The sequence below is a fragment of the Lampetra fluviatilis genome, chromosome 10 (assembly GCF_964198595.1).
Source record: "Lampetra fluviatilis chromosome 10, kcLamFluv1.1, whole genome shotgun sequence".
Lineage (NCBI taxonomy): Eukaryota > Metazoa > Chordata > Hyperoartia > Petromyzontiformes > Petromyzontidae > Lampetra > Lampetra fluviatilis.
The window spans coordinates 11323026-11343477 of record NC_136284.1 but is presented as its reverse complement, the minus strand read 5'-3'; the positions used below and the strand labels follow the sequence as shown (position 1 = coordinate 11343477).

General features: G+C 43.5%; 1 protein-coding gene across 1 annotated transcript in view; it reads right to left on the bottom strand.

The window, feature by feature from the left end:
* Window positions 1–20452, bottom strand: part of LOC144934494 (uncharacterized) — a 36808-nt gene that overhangs the window by 8728 nt on the left and 7628 nt on the right. The window contains exons 8-9 of the mRNA XM_078860312.1: window positions 8005–8114; window positions 3485–3590 (exon numbers count right to left, since the gene is read on the bottom strand). Of these exons, the coding sequence (XP_078716438.1) occupies window positions 3485–3590; window positions 8005–8114 (216 nt within the window). The remainder of the gene's footprint in view (window positions 1–3484; window positions 3591–8004; window positions 8115–20452) is intronic.

The window sequence follows — 20452 nt, the reverse complement described above, 5'->3', positions numbered from 1 at the left end:
ATTTAAATGGAAAAAATAAGTTAAGTCTCACTTTTCTGGGATCACATCCTCAAAATGTTGTTACCTTTGAGATAAAAGTCAATTTCTGAGTGTCATTCTAATCTGTGCGTATTCACGGGTTGTTCACGATCCTGTCTAATTCTCTGAGTATATAACCTAATACCACGACCCGTGTTGTCGAGTCGAAGGCATCATTGAGCAACCAGTATATATTCAGGGATGTTATCTTAATCTTCCAGTAGCTTCGGTTTAACTGGCAAATTTTATACAAACCAAGAGGTCCGATTTTGAAAATAACAAACTGCATTTTTGAGTGGCACCCGAATCAGTTTAACACGTAGACTTTCGCGATCAATATTATTAATAATAATCAACGTTTTTGGGTTAGATCGCGTTATTTGTCAACGTGACACTTTTTTTGCTGATTGGCCGTGTCGGGTGGTGGAGGGTTACTACACATTTATAAATAACGCGATCTAACCCAAAAACGTTGATTATGAATGGCACCCGAATGTTGCCCTACGCTTAAAGTCTTCTGAGCTTTTTAAAACGCAACATACAAGCGTCGTAATGAAATATATTCTTAATGAAATGACCTTTAATGAAACAAGATATCGTAATTCTTGCAGATATGGCATTTACTGATTTATGACACGTGAATAGGATTGAGAATAGACAATTGCCATTTCTCTGGGCAATACGTAGTCGATAAGCAATGCATCTTTGCATTTATATGGCACTTAAAATCGTCAGCGCTCAAAGCTTCTGACACCACCATCTCAAACATTTAAAGGGCATCCCCAGTGTCAGCTGTCCCTGTGCGGCACACTCAGCACCGGCCTGAAAGTGGCCATTGGCCGGGCCGTGTCACACAAACCATTTGGGTTAAAGTTAGTGAATCGGGAGTTGATGTTGTGCAACTGTTCTAGTTCAGCAAACCCTGAACAAGTGACAAATGCAAACAGATGCTGTATCTTGCCTGTGGAGAGAATATCTTTCTGCTGTGCAAGAAACCCTGATAGAGAATTTTGACTTTGATCATAATAATAAAAGAATAACAATCGTTCACTCATCTGGCTGTGGTCTTTTGAGAAAATTGTGAAATCTAATTTTATGTCTAAAATTGATTGCCGAGGCTTGCTATTACGCCTGTGTCAAGAATCATCCTAGACATAGAAATGCATTAAATAGTACATTCGAAAGTATATCATAATCAACAGGTTAATATAAATCACATGTAAAAAATCGAACTGCACCATTAAATATGTTCTCATTGACATCTTAAATTAAAGCGGTACATATGAAGAACAAATGGTAAAATCACATCTTAACAAAGAATGCGCTGAGCAAATGCGAGTCTTGAATTACACCCGGTCACAGGCATGGTGAGCGCGAACTCCGATCGATGTCATTGCTAAACACGATGAATCATGAACGATGGGGAAAGGGGGTTTTCTAGCTGTTAAAAGGTGATTAGTCGCAGTGGTTATATTCAGAGAAATGTAACTCTAGGGTTGCATGTCATTGTAAGTTCATTTGAAGCGAACATTCGTTGCAACCTCGACTTAAAGCTTTCGTGACTGCAGGAATTAATATTCTTTGGCTCTTTCGGTAAAGTCACGTAGTTAGGTTCAAATGAATCAAAATAAAACAAAAAAACTACGACGTTTCGATCGCAACACAAGCGGTCGTCATTAGGTGCCTGTGTTGCGATCGAAACGTCGTAGTTTTTTTTGTTTATTTTATGTTTTTTTTAAATCACAATTTCAAGAAAGTTGAAGGAGCGTCAAACATGTACATTCATGCGATTTGCAGTTTACACATTTTGAGAAACTCAAGTAGGATACACACTGTATATAATAAGTAGGATGTAATATCCTACTTAAGTATAGGAAACGGTATATATATGTATACACACGCAGGTTTTCCCCTCGCTTTATGCCCGTTCGGTTTTTGCAATTTCGCGTGTATGCCGCTAAACACATTTCTTCTGTACACAAAATTCGCAGTGTGCCGTTTGAATCCACTCGTAGTGCGGCTATGCGGTCGGACGTGGGACAACACTGCGTGTACTGTTTGTGTACTATTTGTGTACTGTTTGTGTACTGTGTGTACTGTGCGTGTACTGTGTGTGTACTGTGTGTGTACTATTTATTATTCATATGAGTAACTATTGCCAGAAGGGATATTGCTAAAAAAAAAACGTAAGGCCAATATACTCGGTGATCCGTGAATAGATACCACACTCATTTCGACTTACCTTCTCAACAGGTGATTCAATGTGCATTGTGAAAGTGATTGTTCAATATTTCCAGATCGAATATAATTCAATATTTAATACGTACATTGAGAATAGTAGGGGACGTGTGTAGGGTTTTAAATTAAATGCGTTTTTGTCTCCCTATCATTTTAGTAGGGTAAATACTATAAATATATTACCACGTATAGTTGTTTATTTATAAGGCAATGTTAAAAACGAGGGTGGCCGTTGATTTGCGATATATGTACACATTGTAGGATGCACTGTATGCAATCAGCCGTATAGACGTACGCCTTGTAAAGAGCACACCTGTCAACCCATATGGTTTAGCCGTATTCTTGTCCTGAGAAATTCAGTTTTCAGGTCCAGACGGCGTACAGCCGTTTCAAAACGGGCAAAAAAGTATCTTTGTTTGTGTTTCTCCCTCGTGATGGGACTTTTGTAGGATGAACATTGAGATTTATAAGGGGCACGGAGTGACCAACAAGGTCTGGATTGGTCTGTGATAAGGTCGGCACTGATAAGGGGTTGACAGCTATGAAAGAGTGACGATCACTTGGAGAGTTGCGACCTCCTCCGCTAGGCGTGCTCTTCCCGATTCGCCCGCTTCTTCACTTGGCGAGCGCTCGCATTGTCACGCGTGCGCCCAACACCCCATTCCACCATAACCAGGGATCCTTTGTCCCAACGCAGTAGCGACACGAACATGGGGCAGAGGTGGTGCCTTGCCTCCCCCCCCCACCCCCGCCTGGTGGCCAAAGCTACGAGTTGGGGCCCACCTTGACAGCCGCCATGAGATGTGTTTTCAAGGGCAGTGTAAAAGAACGACACCGGCTTATTTCGTGAAGACGGAGCGCGCCCCGACAGCGTTAAATGTTCGAGACCGCGAAGCGTAACGATGACGTGATGAGGCAAGAGGAGACGCGATTTCTAATCGCCTCGGTGCGGCCGCGCAAGACAAATCAAATATCTGGGGGGCCCAACCTGATCGATTGCAGCACCCCCCCCCCCCCCCCGAGCTGATAATGTAGTCACTTACACCACGATCTCAACGGGTACTAAATATGGAAATTCCCAGAAAACGAGTGGGTGATGGCCCTCTGGGCGTAACTCTTAGGATGGCTTGGAGTCACTCTGCGCTGGCGGCTGGCTCAGGGCAGTGCGGTCGGTGTCTGCGGTGTTGCAATGAGTGCGCTGGCAACTGACGGAGACCCTGGTTCGTACCAGCGGATGCGGATCGACCCCGGGGTGAGAACCGCCCGGGCTCACGCTCTCCCACGCCGTCTCGCCGGAGCCACACACATCCTGGTTGCGCAGTCTGATCACGCGCCTGCTTTGCAACACCAAGTCCTGTATAAATCGGCACAGCATATAGATAAGCATGTATTTGTCTAGCCACGTGTAAAATTTATACAGGATTTTTTTTTTACAAAACCCCATCGGCTCCCAGGGCTGTATTTATTCCAAGAAGGCTGTGAGGCCAATGGTTTTTTTTGTTTTTATATGGACAGACAGATATATGAAGGAGACATTATCTGCTAATCTCGTCTGTATAGGCACAATCATCATCAGGACTTCATTTCAGCCAGAGCTGGCTAAGGATGAAGTTTTCGAAAATATCCCTCCCCACACCCTTCGCTGTCGGGGGGTCGTGGGTGGTCCAGTGGATTGGGAGTTAGAGGCTCTGGATAATGTCCCATGAGATTGTTAGCCCTGATTATCATAATCCTCAATCCACTACTGGATTTAGGAATCCCCACGTCGTAACCATATCTCACGATGCTGTGATGTAATAACCCACCTAGCCAGCATCTGTACACAAGCTGATTGCATTGCGCCATCTCCCCGGAGAGTTGAGAACAATGCGATGTGTGATATATATATTTCATCATCAGCAGCAGCAACTATATTTAGTGACAGGTAGTGGGATTTACCCACTTTTCGATTGGCTTTAGCGTCACGCTCCACGGGAGGAACATGACTTCACTGATTACGGGAATCATCCATTTTAAAGTGTTTGGCAGGAGACTGACAGCAAATTTTAGAACGAAATTTTTTTAAGACGAAAAATTTCTGCGCACAAAATTCAAGAAAACGTATTTCATAAAGGTTGCGCTCTGGTAAATGAAGATGGACTCGACAGTGATCATTCGCGATCTCTCCACTGCTATATGAAGACTTCCCCCACGTATTCGCCAACTCTCACGGCCTCTCGATGCAGCGATCCATCTCGCTAGCTCAGGGGTCGGCAATCTGCGGCTCTTTGGCTTCCTCCCTTTCGGGCAGCTGTTTAAAAAAAAAAACCTTAAACATATTTTAACGTAGAAATAATGTGTTGAATATAGCAGGGAATGGGTGACTATGGAATGTCATGGTTACAACAAAATGTTCGACAAACTGCATTGTTAAAGAATAACTACAGCTGGTGGAAACTAAATAGACGGCAGTTTATTCCATCACCTATTTAGTTTATTGTCACAGAATGTGTTGTTGTCATTCGTTGTTAGTGGCTGCTGCAGGTCCGTTGCCGCAGAAACTCGCTGGGTCACGGGGTTTTCCGAGAAACAAAACGAACGGGCGAGTTGAATTGAAGCTGCGGAAGAAGTCGCGGACACGTGACATAGCGACACCGACAAAGTGGAAGTCACGAATGCAGCAGACTGATGCGGTGATTCACGATTGCTCTAACGTTTCAATATGTGCTCCGACTCACGTGATTTTTTCGCCAGAATATTATTTAAATCCTAGAGTTATATATACTGTACAATGTATGTACAACAGCACAAAACATATTTTTATTTTGCCATTTTAATACTTTAAAAGGCACATTACTTGAAGTGCTCCGAGTCTAGGATTGTGAGCATGAAAATTACAGCTTTCCATTTTTTTCTCTCTCTCTACTCGTACTATAGAGAAATACAAGTTCAGTATGTTTTTCGAACATAGTAAGTTGTGTGTAGCCTACACTGTAGACAGAGGTAGAATTAAATAAGGGTTCTGGCCGATCTGAACGGATTGAACTCGAGTTATCCCATCATCGTGCGTGGAATGTTATCCTCGTTGTAATTACTCGCTAAAGCGCAAACTTACGCAGCAAGGTAGGGACTGTATTGGCAAAATACAGTGCCTACCTTACTCGAAAACGTGGTGCGACTCAGTTGAAAAGGTCCATTTATAAATAAACGGTAAAGTTGCCGCACCGCAATTTCCAGAGAGAGAGCTCCAACGAGCCCATCTGGAGGGTATTGTATTTGGCCTACTCTTCCACGTGGGCCAGGTGTCTTGACTGAGGTGAGACTGCCCGCACTTTACCCCACCACTCGCGACATGCCGATGGACTGACTGTGGTGTGTACCCATGTCGACTGCTGAGTGTGGACAGAGGTGGGCAGGGTGGGGAATTGAAGAAGCGTTCCCATTACTCCAGCTGTCGGCACTGGAAGAGTGAACCGATGACTCCTGAGTTGAAAGTCCAGCGGGCTAACCATTAACCCCATGCCGGCATCATCCCAAGAACATTGCAAATAGGGGCCATCCATTTAGTACGTACACAAAAATCTGTCAAAATTTGACCACTCCCCCCCCTATCCCTGTACGCACGCGTAAATTTTATACCCCCCCCCCATCTGTGTACGTACGCCTGACGCACCCCCCCCCCCCCCGAATCCTACAGAACGCCCGATATTTCATCCACGCAGAAACGATCAAGGATTAATAATATGAACGTGTTTAAGCAAACAGATAGCCCACCGCCGGCTGCATTAACGAATTGAGTTGCATACCTTGGCCACTTATTTTGCTGAGCTGCGTGATAGCTGCAGTCAGGGGGGCACGGTGGCACACAAGTGACACCTCTCCCACAGTCCAACTTCTTGTCTGACAGCTGAATAAACTGAACTGTGGCTCATTTGAAGGCCAATGTAGACAAATTATTATCGAGGCTTCACCCCCCCCCCCTTTCCTATGCGTACATTGTCAGTAGACCCCCCGTACGCAGGCGTACGCATTTGGGTTAACCCCCCTCCCCCCTCCATGTGTACGTACTAAATGGATGGCCCAATATACCTCATTATTCATGATGTGTATTTCACTTAAATTGCAATGCTTGAACTATTTATTGTTTTAATACTCACAGTACTCAGAATGTCTAAATACTGAATAAACTACACAATAAACTTAGATATTTTGTATTCCTCTCGGAACGTTGCAGGGATTGTGAAGTGTCCAAATGTGGAAGGTGTTACTTGCGTGTAAAATGTAAGCTATAAGAAGACAAGAATTTCATTGACAAACCGTGTATACGCTTGGGATAATAGGAATACCAAGATAACAGGAAGAGCAAGAGAACTAGTCATACATGGTGTTTGCAAATTAGAGCACAGTGAAATATAATCATTGCGTAGTATGACGGTGCAACATTCTACCTTCATATACATTGGGAACAATCACTGTCTTGGTGCTTTGATATCAATTTCTCGAGAGTATAAGGCACCATTAAGTGTTCGCATAATGCTGTAATCTTAAACGGTCAAAAAACGGGTGCAAAGCAAACTAAAACTATCAGTTAAATGTATAATCGTGTTTTGTATGTAATATAACATTGCATTTGTATTAAATCGTGTCCTCCTTATAGGTTGCCTGCGTGTGTGTAACCGCAAGGCAATCCTCTCCCGGTTTATTTGTTTATTAAAAAAGCAAGTTCTTAACAAAACGTTTAACCCACTTGATTTACAGGGAGAGCCGACTTTGCGCTCAACCGTGTGACAGTGATGCCCCGTGTGGTGACGTGTACACAGTGCTATCGCAAGCGAAGCCGTGCTCGATTGAAGATGCAGGACTCAGGACGCGTTCCGATCGTTAAGGGGCCAACACAGACGCGGTGCGCTCATCTGTCCGTTTCGGAACACGTGGCAGGCCAAACGAGATCGTGCTTCGTCATTCAAGAGCATCGCAAACCTCAACACCGCCCCCTGTTGGAGTGAACGCATATTAACAGTGGTTACTCTGGTTCTTTCGGTAAAGTCACGTATAAAGAGAAAATAATAAATTAAATACCAGCATACGACGTTTCGATTGCAACACAAACAATCGTCATCATTGGTATGATGTAAGGTTTTGGGGTTTAGAGAACTGTTGTTTATGAAACTGAAACCGGACTAATTTTAGGTACAACCAGTAGGAGGAGTGTCCACTGATTTTAAGGAGAAATTTATACGAGCTGGTTAAGTCTGAGATAATGGGAGCCAATAAAACGCTGGGCGTGAGATCAATAGAGCAATATGAGCTGGAATTAGGGGAACTGTAGAAGAATCCGTGCCAATGGCGGTGACAGCAGACTACTTGGCAATGGGCAAGAGGTTGGTGCTCGTGTACAGGTCGTCCAGATGTCTTGTGACCCCCCAATTAATTGACCCTTAACAATTGTTTTCCCTTTGCATATTCATTTGTTATACATAAACGTTATTTAACAAAATATAAAGTTTTAGAGGATTAAATGGGGGTCATCTGGACCACCCTGTATTTCAGTCTTCTCTAACAAATTTCAGAGAGGGGGCCACTTTTGCCGATAAGATGTCATCAGTGTGAGGGCCAGCCACACATTTGAAACCATTGGGGTCTTGTCACGTGTCGTTGTGTATTGTCGGGGGCCGCACTAAAGGCCACCAGGGCGCCGCCAGTGGCCCACGGGCCTTGCACTGAAGAACGCCGCTGTAACATCATGACGTAGAAGAATGAGTAGAGTACTCCAGGTGAGGTAGAAACGCGGAAGACGAGGATTGTCCTGCAGCATTCAGCCCCATCAGCAGAGCCGCCTTCTCCACCACGATCGGGTCGAAGGTCACCACCAGCAGCGGCTGCACCGGCAGGGCAAGGCGGGTCGCATCGGTGCACATCAATCACTCTGCGTGACCGTGTGTACATCACAAACACGGAGAGGGGACAGTATAACAAACATTTAAGAATCATAAGAACAAAAGGAGTTGTTCGCTGGACTTGACAACTCTGAATTATGTTGGTTCAAACTGGTTTAACATTCTGCAGCCAACATTGGGATCTTGTTACTGCAACGGCTTCATGTTATATTCAGGCTTGATTTAAAAGGTATTGTTTCTACCTATACGGCCGTTCGTTGTCTTGACTCTTTATATTCATAGGCACTGCAGAAAACTTGGTCTCCTGGTTGCACCCCGAGATCAGTTAATCCTCAACTTTTGGACGGATAGTCGATCCGATTAAACTGCAAAACAGAGGATGGGCATCTAAAAAAAAGCTTCATAGCTCATCGGATTCCTCCAGTCTAAATCAAGATTCTGATAAAGTGCCGCATTCCGTATTTGAATCGAATCTTAGATTCTTCTCGACAATTTATGTTGATCCAAAAATCGCTGAAATTTGTTCCGGAACCCGCTTTGGCTTTCGCTATCTAAATGATGTTGTAAGTAAACTTGGAAATATAATGCAATACAACACAGAGAGTCGGCCAACAAAGCAGTCAACACCCCTCCTCGGGAACCGATTCCCCCGGGTCCCTTCCATACCAAATATAAAGATCCCCCGTATAGCCTTAACAGACTATAGGGGGCAAGTGCTGTCAGCGAGCATCTATCAAGGCCGGCTCGACACACGAGGGGGTGGGTGGCCAACGCCACGCCCGGCGGCCTTTGTCCCCCTAGTGGCGATGTTTACACACCGCACCAGGTACTAATTTGCTGTCATTCCCCCGCACCTCCGATTCGCAGGGTTGGCTTCCAACGGTGTGAAAGAAGCTCAACACACATACGGGTCAGGCATGAACTTTCTTGTCAGCATAACCTTTATGGAATGTGCAGGCCTGCATGTGTGTATTTGTACAATTTCAAGCCCACACTTGAGCGTGTTTGCATGCACGCGTGCAGTCCCACAGTATGTATATATAAATAGGCCAAGGCGGTATTGAAAACATGTAATTTATGGTCTATATACTTTGGTTACCATAATTAATCTTTGCATAAATGGACCAGGTGGGGATGGAAAGAGGGAATTAGGCGGGTAACATTATAACAATGAATGCACTGAGTGTAAATCAGATATGTCGTGCACATTCATTGATGGTGTCTGTATTATTGGGACACACTTGTTTGCATAGGTAACCCCTAATTAAAGCAGACAAATGTTCATGTCGTGGGATATTCTCTCAAACAATCTGTCCATCATGTATATGGGGCTGACCGGGGTGTTTTTTGGGTTGTTGCAGTTGTGAATGGCGACAAGTCATATGGCTCCGAGTTTGTGTTCAGTGACTATGCCAAGGAGCTCACCGTGGGGCAAACATTCGTACAAGCCAACCCATGAGCAGCCCACATACTCCGTGGAGGTATCACATTTGTTTACGATTGTATACGCCTGCTTAACTTTCTATATTTCCTCTTCAAATCCTGCATTATGGCGGTGGCTATGAGAGACCCCTTTCTTGCGTAGTTTAATACATTTGCAGTTTAGTGCTCAAATTACAGAATGTCTGGAAATTAGCAATCAAATAAGTTCCAACTCAAAGTGTGAATTATTGCAAATGTCTGCAGCTATCGTAGTGTAATATGCATGTGAACATCTGCAGGTGGTCTATGCACTTCGATTTACGATATACGTACCCTATAGCACGTGTAAGTCACGCGGAGTATTTGGCTCAGAGGGAAATGTCAGTTAATGCCATCACACATATAATCAGATAACACATTTGATCACAAATGCTGTTATTGTCACTCTCTTAAAATGTGTTCTAAAATAACTCAAATACTAACATCAATACGACGCACATCAATGATCCATGCACGGTGGCACTTGTCTCTAATGCGGTGCTTTGGAGGGAAGGGTTGATGGCTGACGGCTTGACGAGCTTCTCAAAAATGTCTTGGTGGCCAAAGGTCAGCAGTAAATTTAGTGGGTTTTTTTATATTTTATGAAACCACCAGTATGTCGCGATGCCACCTGCTTTACAGTGGGCGTTAAAGAACATATTGATGTGATCTGCAAGACTCGGCCATTGTGTTCCAGCGTCAAGCGTCCAAATTTGCCAAATTCGAAAAACTACCCACAAAATACTAAATTGGGATCATACATGGCCATCATCGCCCCCGATTGGCAGATTAACGCCCGTTGTCAGGCCATGTGCTAATTCACCTCGTGCCCAGAAGTGACAGCTGCCACTGGGAGTGCCCTTCAAATGTTGGAGATGAGATGTGATGAACAGCACTCCGAGATGTATATAGCGTGCCAATATCAAAACAGGATCATTATCATGATTTCAGTAACATTAAACTTTGCTCACTTATGGCATGAGTAACGATTAATGGTGGATAAATGTACTTGTAATATTAGTGTCTCAATGGTGACATTTGCAAATGCATAGTCGAAAACACCTTTAACTAAAGAGCCACTTTACAGCGTTGGTTACACAAGAGATACGTTTTTCCTTCCATGTGCAGAAAATGGCAGCATTTGATTTTTATGGTTGCTGTTTCATTTACTGCCTTAGAGTGAACCAATCAACAGCCTCGCCTTCATCAGTGCAGCGTGGAACTGCCTGATTGGTAGGTTGGTTATTTAATGATGGGGGGGGTCAAGGGTTAGAAAGGAATTACGTAACAAGTCTCCTTGGACGACACTGTACCCCGCCCTTTTTATGACTACAAACTTTATAGGAGACAATACTGCTTTGCAATACGCAGAACCATTCTTAAAACACATCAATAAGCTCGAGTGCTTTTTGCCTTCTTGTCATTCCTGTTCATGAATGATAAAGCACCTGTCCGGAAGCATTTGGTAAAATAAATGAAAATGTGCATTTTTACTGCGTGTTTTTTTTTAAATTTAGTTTTGCACTGCGGGTGATTAATAACGAAGCCAGCAAAACAGGAATGTGTGAGCAGTGTTGCCAACTCGTTAACGCTGGCCAATCTGCTGCTGTCGCCGCATTCACTGCATTCAGTGAGTGACCACACGACTATGTGTTCAGAGCCTTAGACCATAACAACAACAACAACATCCAAAAGCGACATCTATGAAACAAACCGTTGTGGTGTAAGGTAACTCTGGGGCAAAACAGGGACCCTTTATACTATCTCTGACATGGCCGGAGCTGACAATAAACTGCGAAATGTTCAAACAATTCACGCCAGTTGGCCACTGCCCAATGTTGTGTGCACACCGCGAATGAATCATCGATAGTTTAAGGGTCAACTTGACGAACTCTACAAAGCATAACTGTTGCCGTTAACACCCATTCCGTGGTGTGGTTGAGCAAGTGAAATACATGCTGTGTTTTTGTCGTGTTGCCTTGGCAACTCTGTTTGCTACAGATTACAGATTAATAGGGAAAAGGTTGACTTTGGTAAGGCGGCAATAAATGCAGCTTCGTTGTGAGCCTCTCACCTTTACTGAGGGACACACTATACCAACAATTCCTAGTGGAATTAAATGATACGGCTGTCCACATACCCGAAAATAACTCGTATACCTGACATGTTTAGCAATTCCAGCATGCTTCTTCACAACCTGTTCAGGGCTCGTCACTATGAAAGATCAGCCACCCCCAGTGTTGTGTGTTTGGCGTAAAGGACACAATATTATGAAGCAGTTTGCCGTTCTCTGTGTGCTCTGTGTGTGATGGTCCCTCTGTGTGTTACCTCGCTGTGTGGTTTGCGCCATTTTCACCTGAGGACGAGCGTTTGTGTTGCGTTCGAAACGTCGTGATCTATTTTTATTTTATTTCTACAAACGTGACTTTACCGAAAGAACCAATGAATATTATGAAGCCAGTTTGTTTCAATGTTGTTTTCCCGCAAGCCATCAGTCTGTACGAGAAGCACCGACTTCAAATACCACAATTATCATAGAGGCGATGGCTAAAAATGTGTTTTTAAACAATTCACATTTCCTTGGGGTTACACAAACAAAAAAACGTGGCTTTGGCATTTGTACATTATTGACATGGCATTGTTGAAACGGGCAGCACAAGCATTTCATTGTTTTCAATGCTTGCCTATGCAGCCAAATTAGAGCACATACAAGTAAGTGCTAATGCCCCGATGATTGTTGCTTTATTCAGCTGGTCCAGAATGTGTTCTTACATCGAGTTTTACGTAATTGTATATTTGTCATGACTTTTATTCTGTGTTCTTAAAGTGAATTACCTTGCAACGTAAAATATGCACAAGTTTCAGGCAGTGTTTAAAAATTGTTTACGATTCATCTCGTGTTGTTTCCTTAAAGCTAGACGAACACGAAGCTTAATTCTCGATTGATTTTTCTTTACTTTTTCCTACATACATGACCTTTGAAAGTTCACGTATTATCATTCAATTATATCCCCGTGATACTGAAGTCTAATAGACCACTCTTTCCATGCTCGTCATGCGTGCGTGTTTTTATACAGACCAGTGAAATCTTGTCTCGCTTCACTCTGTGTAGCGGCCACAAAGACCAAAAAAACATGACAACTTCATTTCAGAAACGCAAACAGCAAGCTATCTCACGGGTAAGGTGTTGGGTGTGTATAATATATATTTATATAGTCCTGCCATTGAAAGCCGAGTGAAAATGCACACTGTTCAATAGGTAACGTGGACAACCATTCACTTACACTGATCATCAAGCTTCATGCTGTTTTTGTTTGTTATCAAATGTTCGTGACACCGTCCATTTTCACACAAAGATTAGGAAGGGTTGTTTTTGAAGATAACGGGGGGGCGAGGGGGGGTTTCTTAAAACTGCTTGTGACATATGCTCAGGTCATTGAGCCTCGCCAGGTTGACACCCAGCGCCCCAAACACCCCATCGATACGGAGAGCGCAGGTCATGGGAGGTGAATCCACGCAGCCACTCACATGCCAAGGAGGTGCAAAACCCTCTGCTTGTAAACCGAGGCGGGCGAAGTGCATTGGGGAAGTGCTGTTCGTGCGTTGTTGTTGTCGCCACTTTAAAATGGAGGAGTTGGTGGGGCCGCAGACGCGAGCTGCTGCCTGGGTCACCGGCGATTGTGCACCGTGCCAACTTGGAGCTGATCTGGGAGAAGGCTGCGCAGGAAACGAATGGCAAATGCTGCTGAAGTGCATGGGCAGGCATCAAACCTGGGAGATGTGGATTGCAGAGCAATGTTGTGACCACCCTCAAGCTCCATACACACCATACACGCCCTATACCCCTATTCTCGACAACACCATCCCACGCTTTAAGACAGTGCATTTATCAGCCCACACCCAATGCACATTAGAATATAAAAAATATATACAAAAGACAAAGATCCCCAGTGTAGCGCTAACAGACTGTTGGGGCAAGTGTTGATAACGAGCACCTATGAAGGCCGGCACGGTACACAAGGGGGTGGGTGGCCAGCACCACGCCCGGCCGCCTTTGTCTCCCCAGTGACGATGCTTACACACCACACCAGGTACTCATTTGAGGCTGAGTCGACCTCGGGGAGGCCCATTTCCGGTTCAGATAATCGTCACTGGTGTTGGCCATGAGCGGTGAATCGAACCCGGGTCGCCAGGTTCGTAGCGTAGCGCTAAGCGCTACACTACCGCTCACCACAATACTTTATAAAATAAGCGCACAACTTTATCTATCTGTGATGAACGCTGCACTTTCCATCGTTTTCATGCAGGGGACGCTGCAAACCTACGCACCCCCTGCATGAACGACGGAGGCGCAGGGACAGACGTTCGACTACGTTGGAATCGATCTGCAGACGGCGGTCTTCTCGCATGGCCAGCTCCATGTCGCCTTATCTCGATCCCGCAATCCCAAACAGGTGAAAGTCTGCATCGAACCGAACCTCCCAGCAAGGCCAACTAATGAACGACGAGATAAAATTCACACGAAAGGTCCTTTTCAATGAAGTCTTCCAGATGAAAAATGATATAAGCTTTTAATGAAGAAATACAATTATCCAATTCATAACATAATACAATTCAAAGATGTTTCATTTTAGAACTTCAAAACGGAGCATCGGGTGCTTGCGTGAATGCGTCGTTCGTGTGCAAATTTTTTTGTGACTTTCCTGGCCGAAGGCCGTAAATGGTTGTGAACAACCCTTCCCTAGTTGGAATATAGTTCCCCAAGTCACATGCAGAACTCGGCACTCACGCACACAGCTCACATACAACGACTAAAGCGAAGGGGGGGGGAGGAGGAAATGTCTGTCAAGGCACTGGAGCCCTTACCTGAGGTGCCCTCCGATCACAAAGTAACTTGCCGAGGTGGTTTGCTACCCAGCCCACACACCCGCCACTGCATCCCCCCACCTCCCACTTTCCCCGATAAACTAATCGCGGGTTAAATAGATATTAACGTGTAATAATAGGTTAAATAGGTACAAAAAACACACATAATCATAGGCTAAATGTGTAACCTCAGGATATTGTGAGCGGGAAGTGCTCTTTGTGGGTAACTTGTGTTGCCAATCGATGAGTTGGTGGGGCCAGGCTCGCGACGCTGCTGCCCGGGCCCATGACCTTTGCACGGCCGTGCCAATTGTCTGCGTGCGCCTACAAGCCCATAAAGTTACAGTACTTTTATTGCAAGTGAAGGTGTGAACTGCAAATACTCAACACACGAATCGATCTTTATAACTTACAAGACTTTGAGCATTTTACTAAATGCTGCCGTTGGCATTCATCATGTTCTATGCAACAAGGGTGTGGTTGGCAGTTGAGTACAAGGAGCATCCCACCCAGTGTGAACTTTGATAATGGACATTGTGAACAAAGCAATGCTTATTTTTCAGGTCGCTGCGTGAGTCAAACGTGTTCTGTCGTTCTCTGAAATGAGTTTCTGAAAGCGACAACTGCGAGTGTGATTGTCGTCTCATGTTGAGGTGAGCGGTGATTAGTAGACATCTGTCACCTCGCAACAATAGGTTCGAAATAAAGATGTATAAATCCACCCTGTTAGCTATTATGAAACAAAAATGTACAAACGCTACACGCTATGAGAAATGTATTGTGATTTGACGCACCAGTGAATGTTCTTACTGGTATTATTCTCAACAGACACAGACATAAACAATCTGCATTGCTATTTTTGACCTCACCGCAAGTTCACTTGCAGTCACTTTCGTAACAATCGCAATTTTTTTTGTTTATTACAAAAGCTGAGGTTGTCGTTGGTCAGAATAATAAAGAAAACTGCCACGGGGTAATAAATGAGCAGGTGCATGTGTTGCACAGCGGTGTTAGATAGCGGTCAGATAGAAGCCTCCCCCCCTCCCCCCCCATTGAACATCAGCATCAGGGTGTAATCTCATTCCTTGCCAACATGGCCAGTCAGTACGATATTTGTACAAGCTGTGTACCACTGAGGCTCTGTCCACCCTGCAGGCATGCGTGTCCTTCAGCCTTGCCTCTCTGATCTGTCTGGAACCAGTCAGTTTGCAGTGGGGCGCCATGGAAGCCGTATTTCCATGTCCTCTCCACAATGTGGACTGAGGGGCTGAGTGACACACTTCTTGCGTTTAGGCCTCGAGTTGGAGTTTGAGATTTGAACGGAACATTCCCGGAAGGAGCCTCCACGCCCATCGTTGTGCGAATGCCAACACCCACTAAATCCACTTGTTCTACCATCTTTCAAACTATTACATGTGCAGCCACCGAACTGGACGCAAGCTCTACAGTTAGCAAGTGCGACACAATTCAAGGAGTTGTCACTCTTTAACGTGGACATTTTAAGCAATGCAAATATCCTTCATAAACCTTGCAAATATTTTAAGCGGTTTTATTTGCGATTGACTTCAAACTTTGCAAATGCCTTGTCAATGAATAACTACATTCACAGCCCTTCGTCAATACACTGCCGGACGAAGACCTCCGCATATCATGTTGGGGGGTTTGACTCGACCACCGTGACCAGTTCAGGTTGGTTCTGATATCTTAAGTAACTGATGCTAGTTATGGTCTGGATATGAACTCCAATCTGTTCAGTTGCCATGTAGAAACCTCTTGATGTTTGTCAATTTATTACTCCCTCGCCAATATTTGTGCACAGGCATTTTGCTTGAGGGTAGCAAAAACTGCACCCTCCCATAAACGAGCAGACCAAGGATACGATCACTCGTGGACGATTTAAATATTAGCAGGGCCGGCCCGAGGCATAAGCGAACTAAGCGGCTGCTTGGGGCCCCCTGGCCACCAGGGGGCCCCCGAATCGTTTTTTTTTTACAATTAAATAACTTAAACAAGTGATATAAATGAATTAATGAATGAATGAATAAATGATTCAAGACAAGAAAATTCTGTCGACAACTGCTGCTTTGTCACGGCTCACGGATGTCACGGCTCATTATTTAAGTATCTTTTTTTTTGTAACATTCTATTTTTGATTAGATTAATGTTTGTCTATTTTGGTTTTATTTAAAAGATTGCACATTTAATGCACATTTGCAAATAATTTATTTAATATGTTTTTTGTGACCGTTTGTATTCAGAAGTTTTAATAAAAGAGTGAAGTATTTTAAGTGTTGTTTTTATTTTTTATTAATACATAACCTCACTGTATTCGTTTATAATATTCGCTATAACATTATAGTGTGACATTTGTGTCAATAATCTTCTAGCACAGATGAGTCTGCGTGGTGGGAGGGGGGCCCCCAAATCAAATTCTGCTTAGGGCCCCCAAGAGGCTCGGGCCGGCACTGAATATTAGCAGAGCTTATCCATGACCCATACTTATCTATCGCTATTACAGCGTTTAGCTGTTGCCCAACCCTATGTTTTTAATTATATCATAAAGTATACATTGACTTTACATGGTATGTAGCGCCATTATCTTTACATGCAAGGCAACACACCCCACATGCAGAGAATGCAGTAAAATGTGTAACCCCAGGCTAACATAAAAATGCACTAAGTCATCGAACATTGTTCATCCTGGTGGCTGTTTGACTTCCCGTGTGTTTGAAATTGTGACATATATCTTGTTCAATGGTAATGTATAATAAGTTAAATGTAATGCGTGCAAGAATGAAAAGGCCTGCTTTCATATGGATCTTGTTCAACAACAAAATGATTCACTTCACTATGATACGTATTGTGATTTTACAGCTATATATGGAAAACATGACCATATTATTGCATGCGTTTTTTTTTATCATGTATATATTGAAAAAAGGTATATTATTACATTTGGTCGAGAACATCTTCAGATTTCTGATGAAATATTGTGACTGACCATGTCGTCGTAATGTCAGTCAAGTTCCTTGGGTTACGGTCGGGGCAAGACAGACTAAGATTCAGGTCTTGACCGGAGAATGGAGGTCCACTGGTTGACATCCCCTCTTACTGTGAAACCACTTACTTGTTAAGCGCTGCGTTGTTTCAATCCACACTGCACTGCTGAGAAGCGCCGTCAATAAATAATTGTGATGGACATGTCGGTGACCAAAATATGCAAAAATATACCAATTTTTTAAAATGTTTAACACGTAGGCCTTCGCGACCAATATTATTCATAATAAAGGTTTTTTTTGGGTTAGATCGCGTTAATATAAATGTGTCGTTTAACCACCACCCCCCGACACAGTCAATGAGCAAGGTTGATGATTGCTTGTGTTGCAATCGAAACGTCGTGAGAATTGTATTGTTTTATTTTTATTATTTTCCTTCTACGTGACTATACCGAAAGAACCAAGAATAACGTTTGTCACGTGAACAAAACGTGCCAATTAGTTAGTACTTCAGCACACCGGTGTGTTGGAGAGTAAACCCGCAGCATTTACAATTTGAGTAAGACGTTTCGCTGGAGATTGCAACCAGCTGCATCAGGCGATTTGTCAGAATTGGTAAACATTATCTTTGGCTTAAAAAACTTTAGCTCTTACTTATGATTTCGATTAAAAGCTTTCGTGACTGCAGGGATTCATCTTCTTGGTTCTTTCGGTAAAGTCACGTAGAATGGAAATAAAAAAATAAAAAAATAAAACATTCTTTTATTATGTTTTATTTTTATTATCTAACTTATAATTCACTACATCTATCCATGTCTCCTTCACCTCGTAGCCACCTCCGCCCACACACCGATGAGCTTGTAGCGGAAGCAGCATGGTGTAAGCACATTTCTAAGTTAATGTTTACTGCGATGTGGGCGTATCTTAAATGCCCATCATTATTTTTGTCGTGCGTTGTAAACGTTTAGTGCCATCATAAGATCATTTGGGTTTTGCCTTTTAAAGATTAACCACTCTCTTGAAAAGGCTCCACGTTTTGTAAGTTTGACTAACTCGTGCAGAGGCGTTTGCTGCAGGCTCTGAAGTTTAAAGGGAAAAAAACACTTTACAGCAAAGCATTTTTTCACGGTTATACTTTTTAGAGCCTTTTTTGAAAGTGAACTTCAGGAAATCCCGGTCCAATAACAATGGTTGCAATAGGTAAAAAAAAAACAATTTAGTGCATTGTATTTTAAAAGGGAACTTATATTCTCCACAAATTGCATCAGTGAGGCTCTAAGGCATTCATTTTTCACCCATGAGTAAAACGTTGCGTAAAATTAAAGTCATGGAACAAATACAAGAATCTGAGTGGCATATTTTTGCATGCGGACAGCGCAGAGGATTACACATATCAGTGCATATGCTCTCTTTTGGCTCTATTGGTCACGCACTACAAGGAAACATTAACACCGCTGATAACGGACATCATTAGGGGCCGTCCATAAATGACGTCACACGGCGTCACAAAAAGTCAGACCCCCCCCATCAAATATGACGTCACAAAGCTCTGCCCCCTCCCCCCCAAAAAATAAAACATGCTTCAAATCGCTGTAAACTATTGTCATTGTAGTGCGTATTTAATGTGGTGCTGCACTCTGATGTTGTAGGAGAAAACATTTATTAAAAAGTATATTTAATTAAGTAGAACGTGTTGCCTATATTTATTTAAAGTTGCGCATTTTAATGTGACGTCACATGTCTCAAACCCCCCACCCACTCGTCACACATCGTCACAAATGTCTGACCCCCACCCCCCTAGGTGCGTGACGTCATTTATGGACGGCCCCTTAGTGTGTCGCACGATGAACTTAGCGACATGAATTAAATTTGCGGCCAGGGCTAACATGAGTGCCAAAAAAACATTTGACCGTCCCACAATGACAAGCGTTGTGTGTATGGTGTATGGTCAAACAACCACCATGACTGACTAAGGGCTTTAGATTGTTCTTATTAAGGACATCTACAGCAGCCTACAGCAATACGTGGATGTGCGATAATAGGAATGTCCAGACTTCAAATAAGAATTTCTCCTCCTGTAAGCGTTCTTGTGTACAGTATATGTTTTAAGAGAAGCAATCGCTTTTGCCTGCGAGCATGTATGCCTCTATGCTGCAGACCCGCAGAGGTGAAGGTTGTTACACACGTTCTGTAATGGTGCAGATTAGTGAAAGGCAGTACCAGCATTTGATTAATCTGCCTGGATTAATCATTACGTTGGGTACACTGCTGTGTGTGTGAGCGGCCTCTCCAAAGGGGCCTATAGTGACCTATGATCAGGTGTCGTTACTGCTTACAGTTTCTTCATGACGACTCATCCATGTGCCGAGAGGCCGCCTGATCATACATTGTGCCCAGGACAAACAAAACTCTTTTCTCCTCGACCTGTTTTAAGCAGACGTGGGTAAGTGTGGTGTTTGCCTCAAATGTATATGTCTCTCTCGTCACCATTCTCACATTTCCCCAACAATTTTTTACTTTGCAATTTATACCCTGGGTGGTTTCCCTGGCCTAAATGGGGGTCAAGGGAAAGAAGAGGCAACACGTGGCATGACACGATTGAGGGGTGTCAAAACATCGTTTCAGCCTTGAGTGCTGTACCCAATTAAATGGGAAACATTGAATTGTGTGCATCGCGGGCAACTTTGATGACGATACTGCATATTCTTTGGGTCTTTCTGTAAAGTCACGTAGATAGGTTTTTGATATTTTCTTTGAAGCTATCTACGTGACTTTACCGAAAGACCCAAATAATATGAATTCCTGCAGTCACGAAAGCTTTAAGTCAGGATTTAGACGATAATGCAATTTGTGATGCGTATACTATTTCACAGACACAAATGGACATCACTCTTAAGGCGCGAGGTCAACCTCAGGGTCACCTGAAAGCCAGGTGAAAGAGGCGGGGCCTTTAAGTGTCTCTTAAAAGTAATTTAATTGTAACGCTACTGGGGGTTG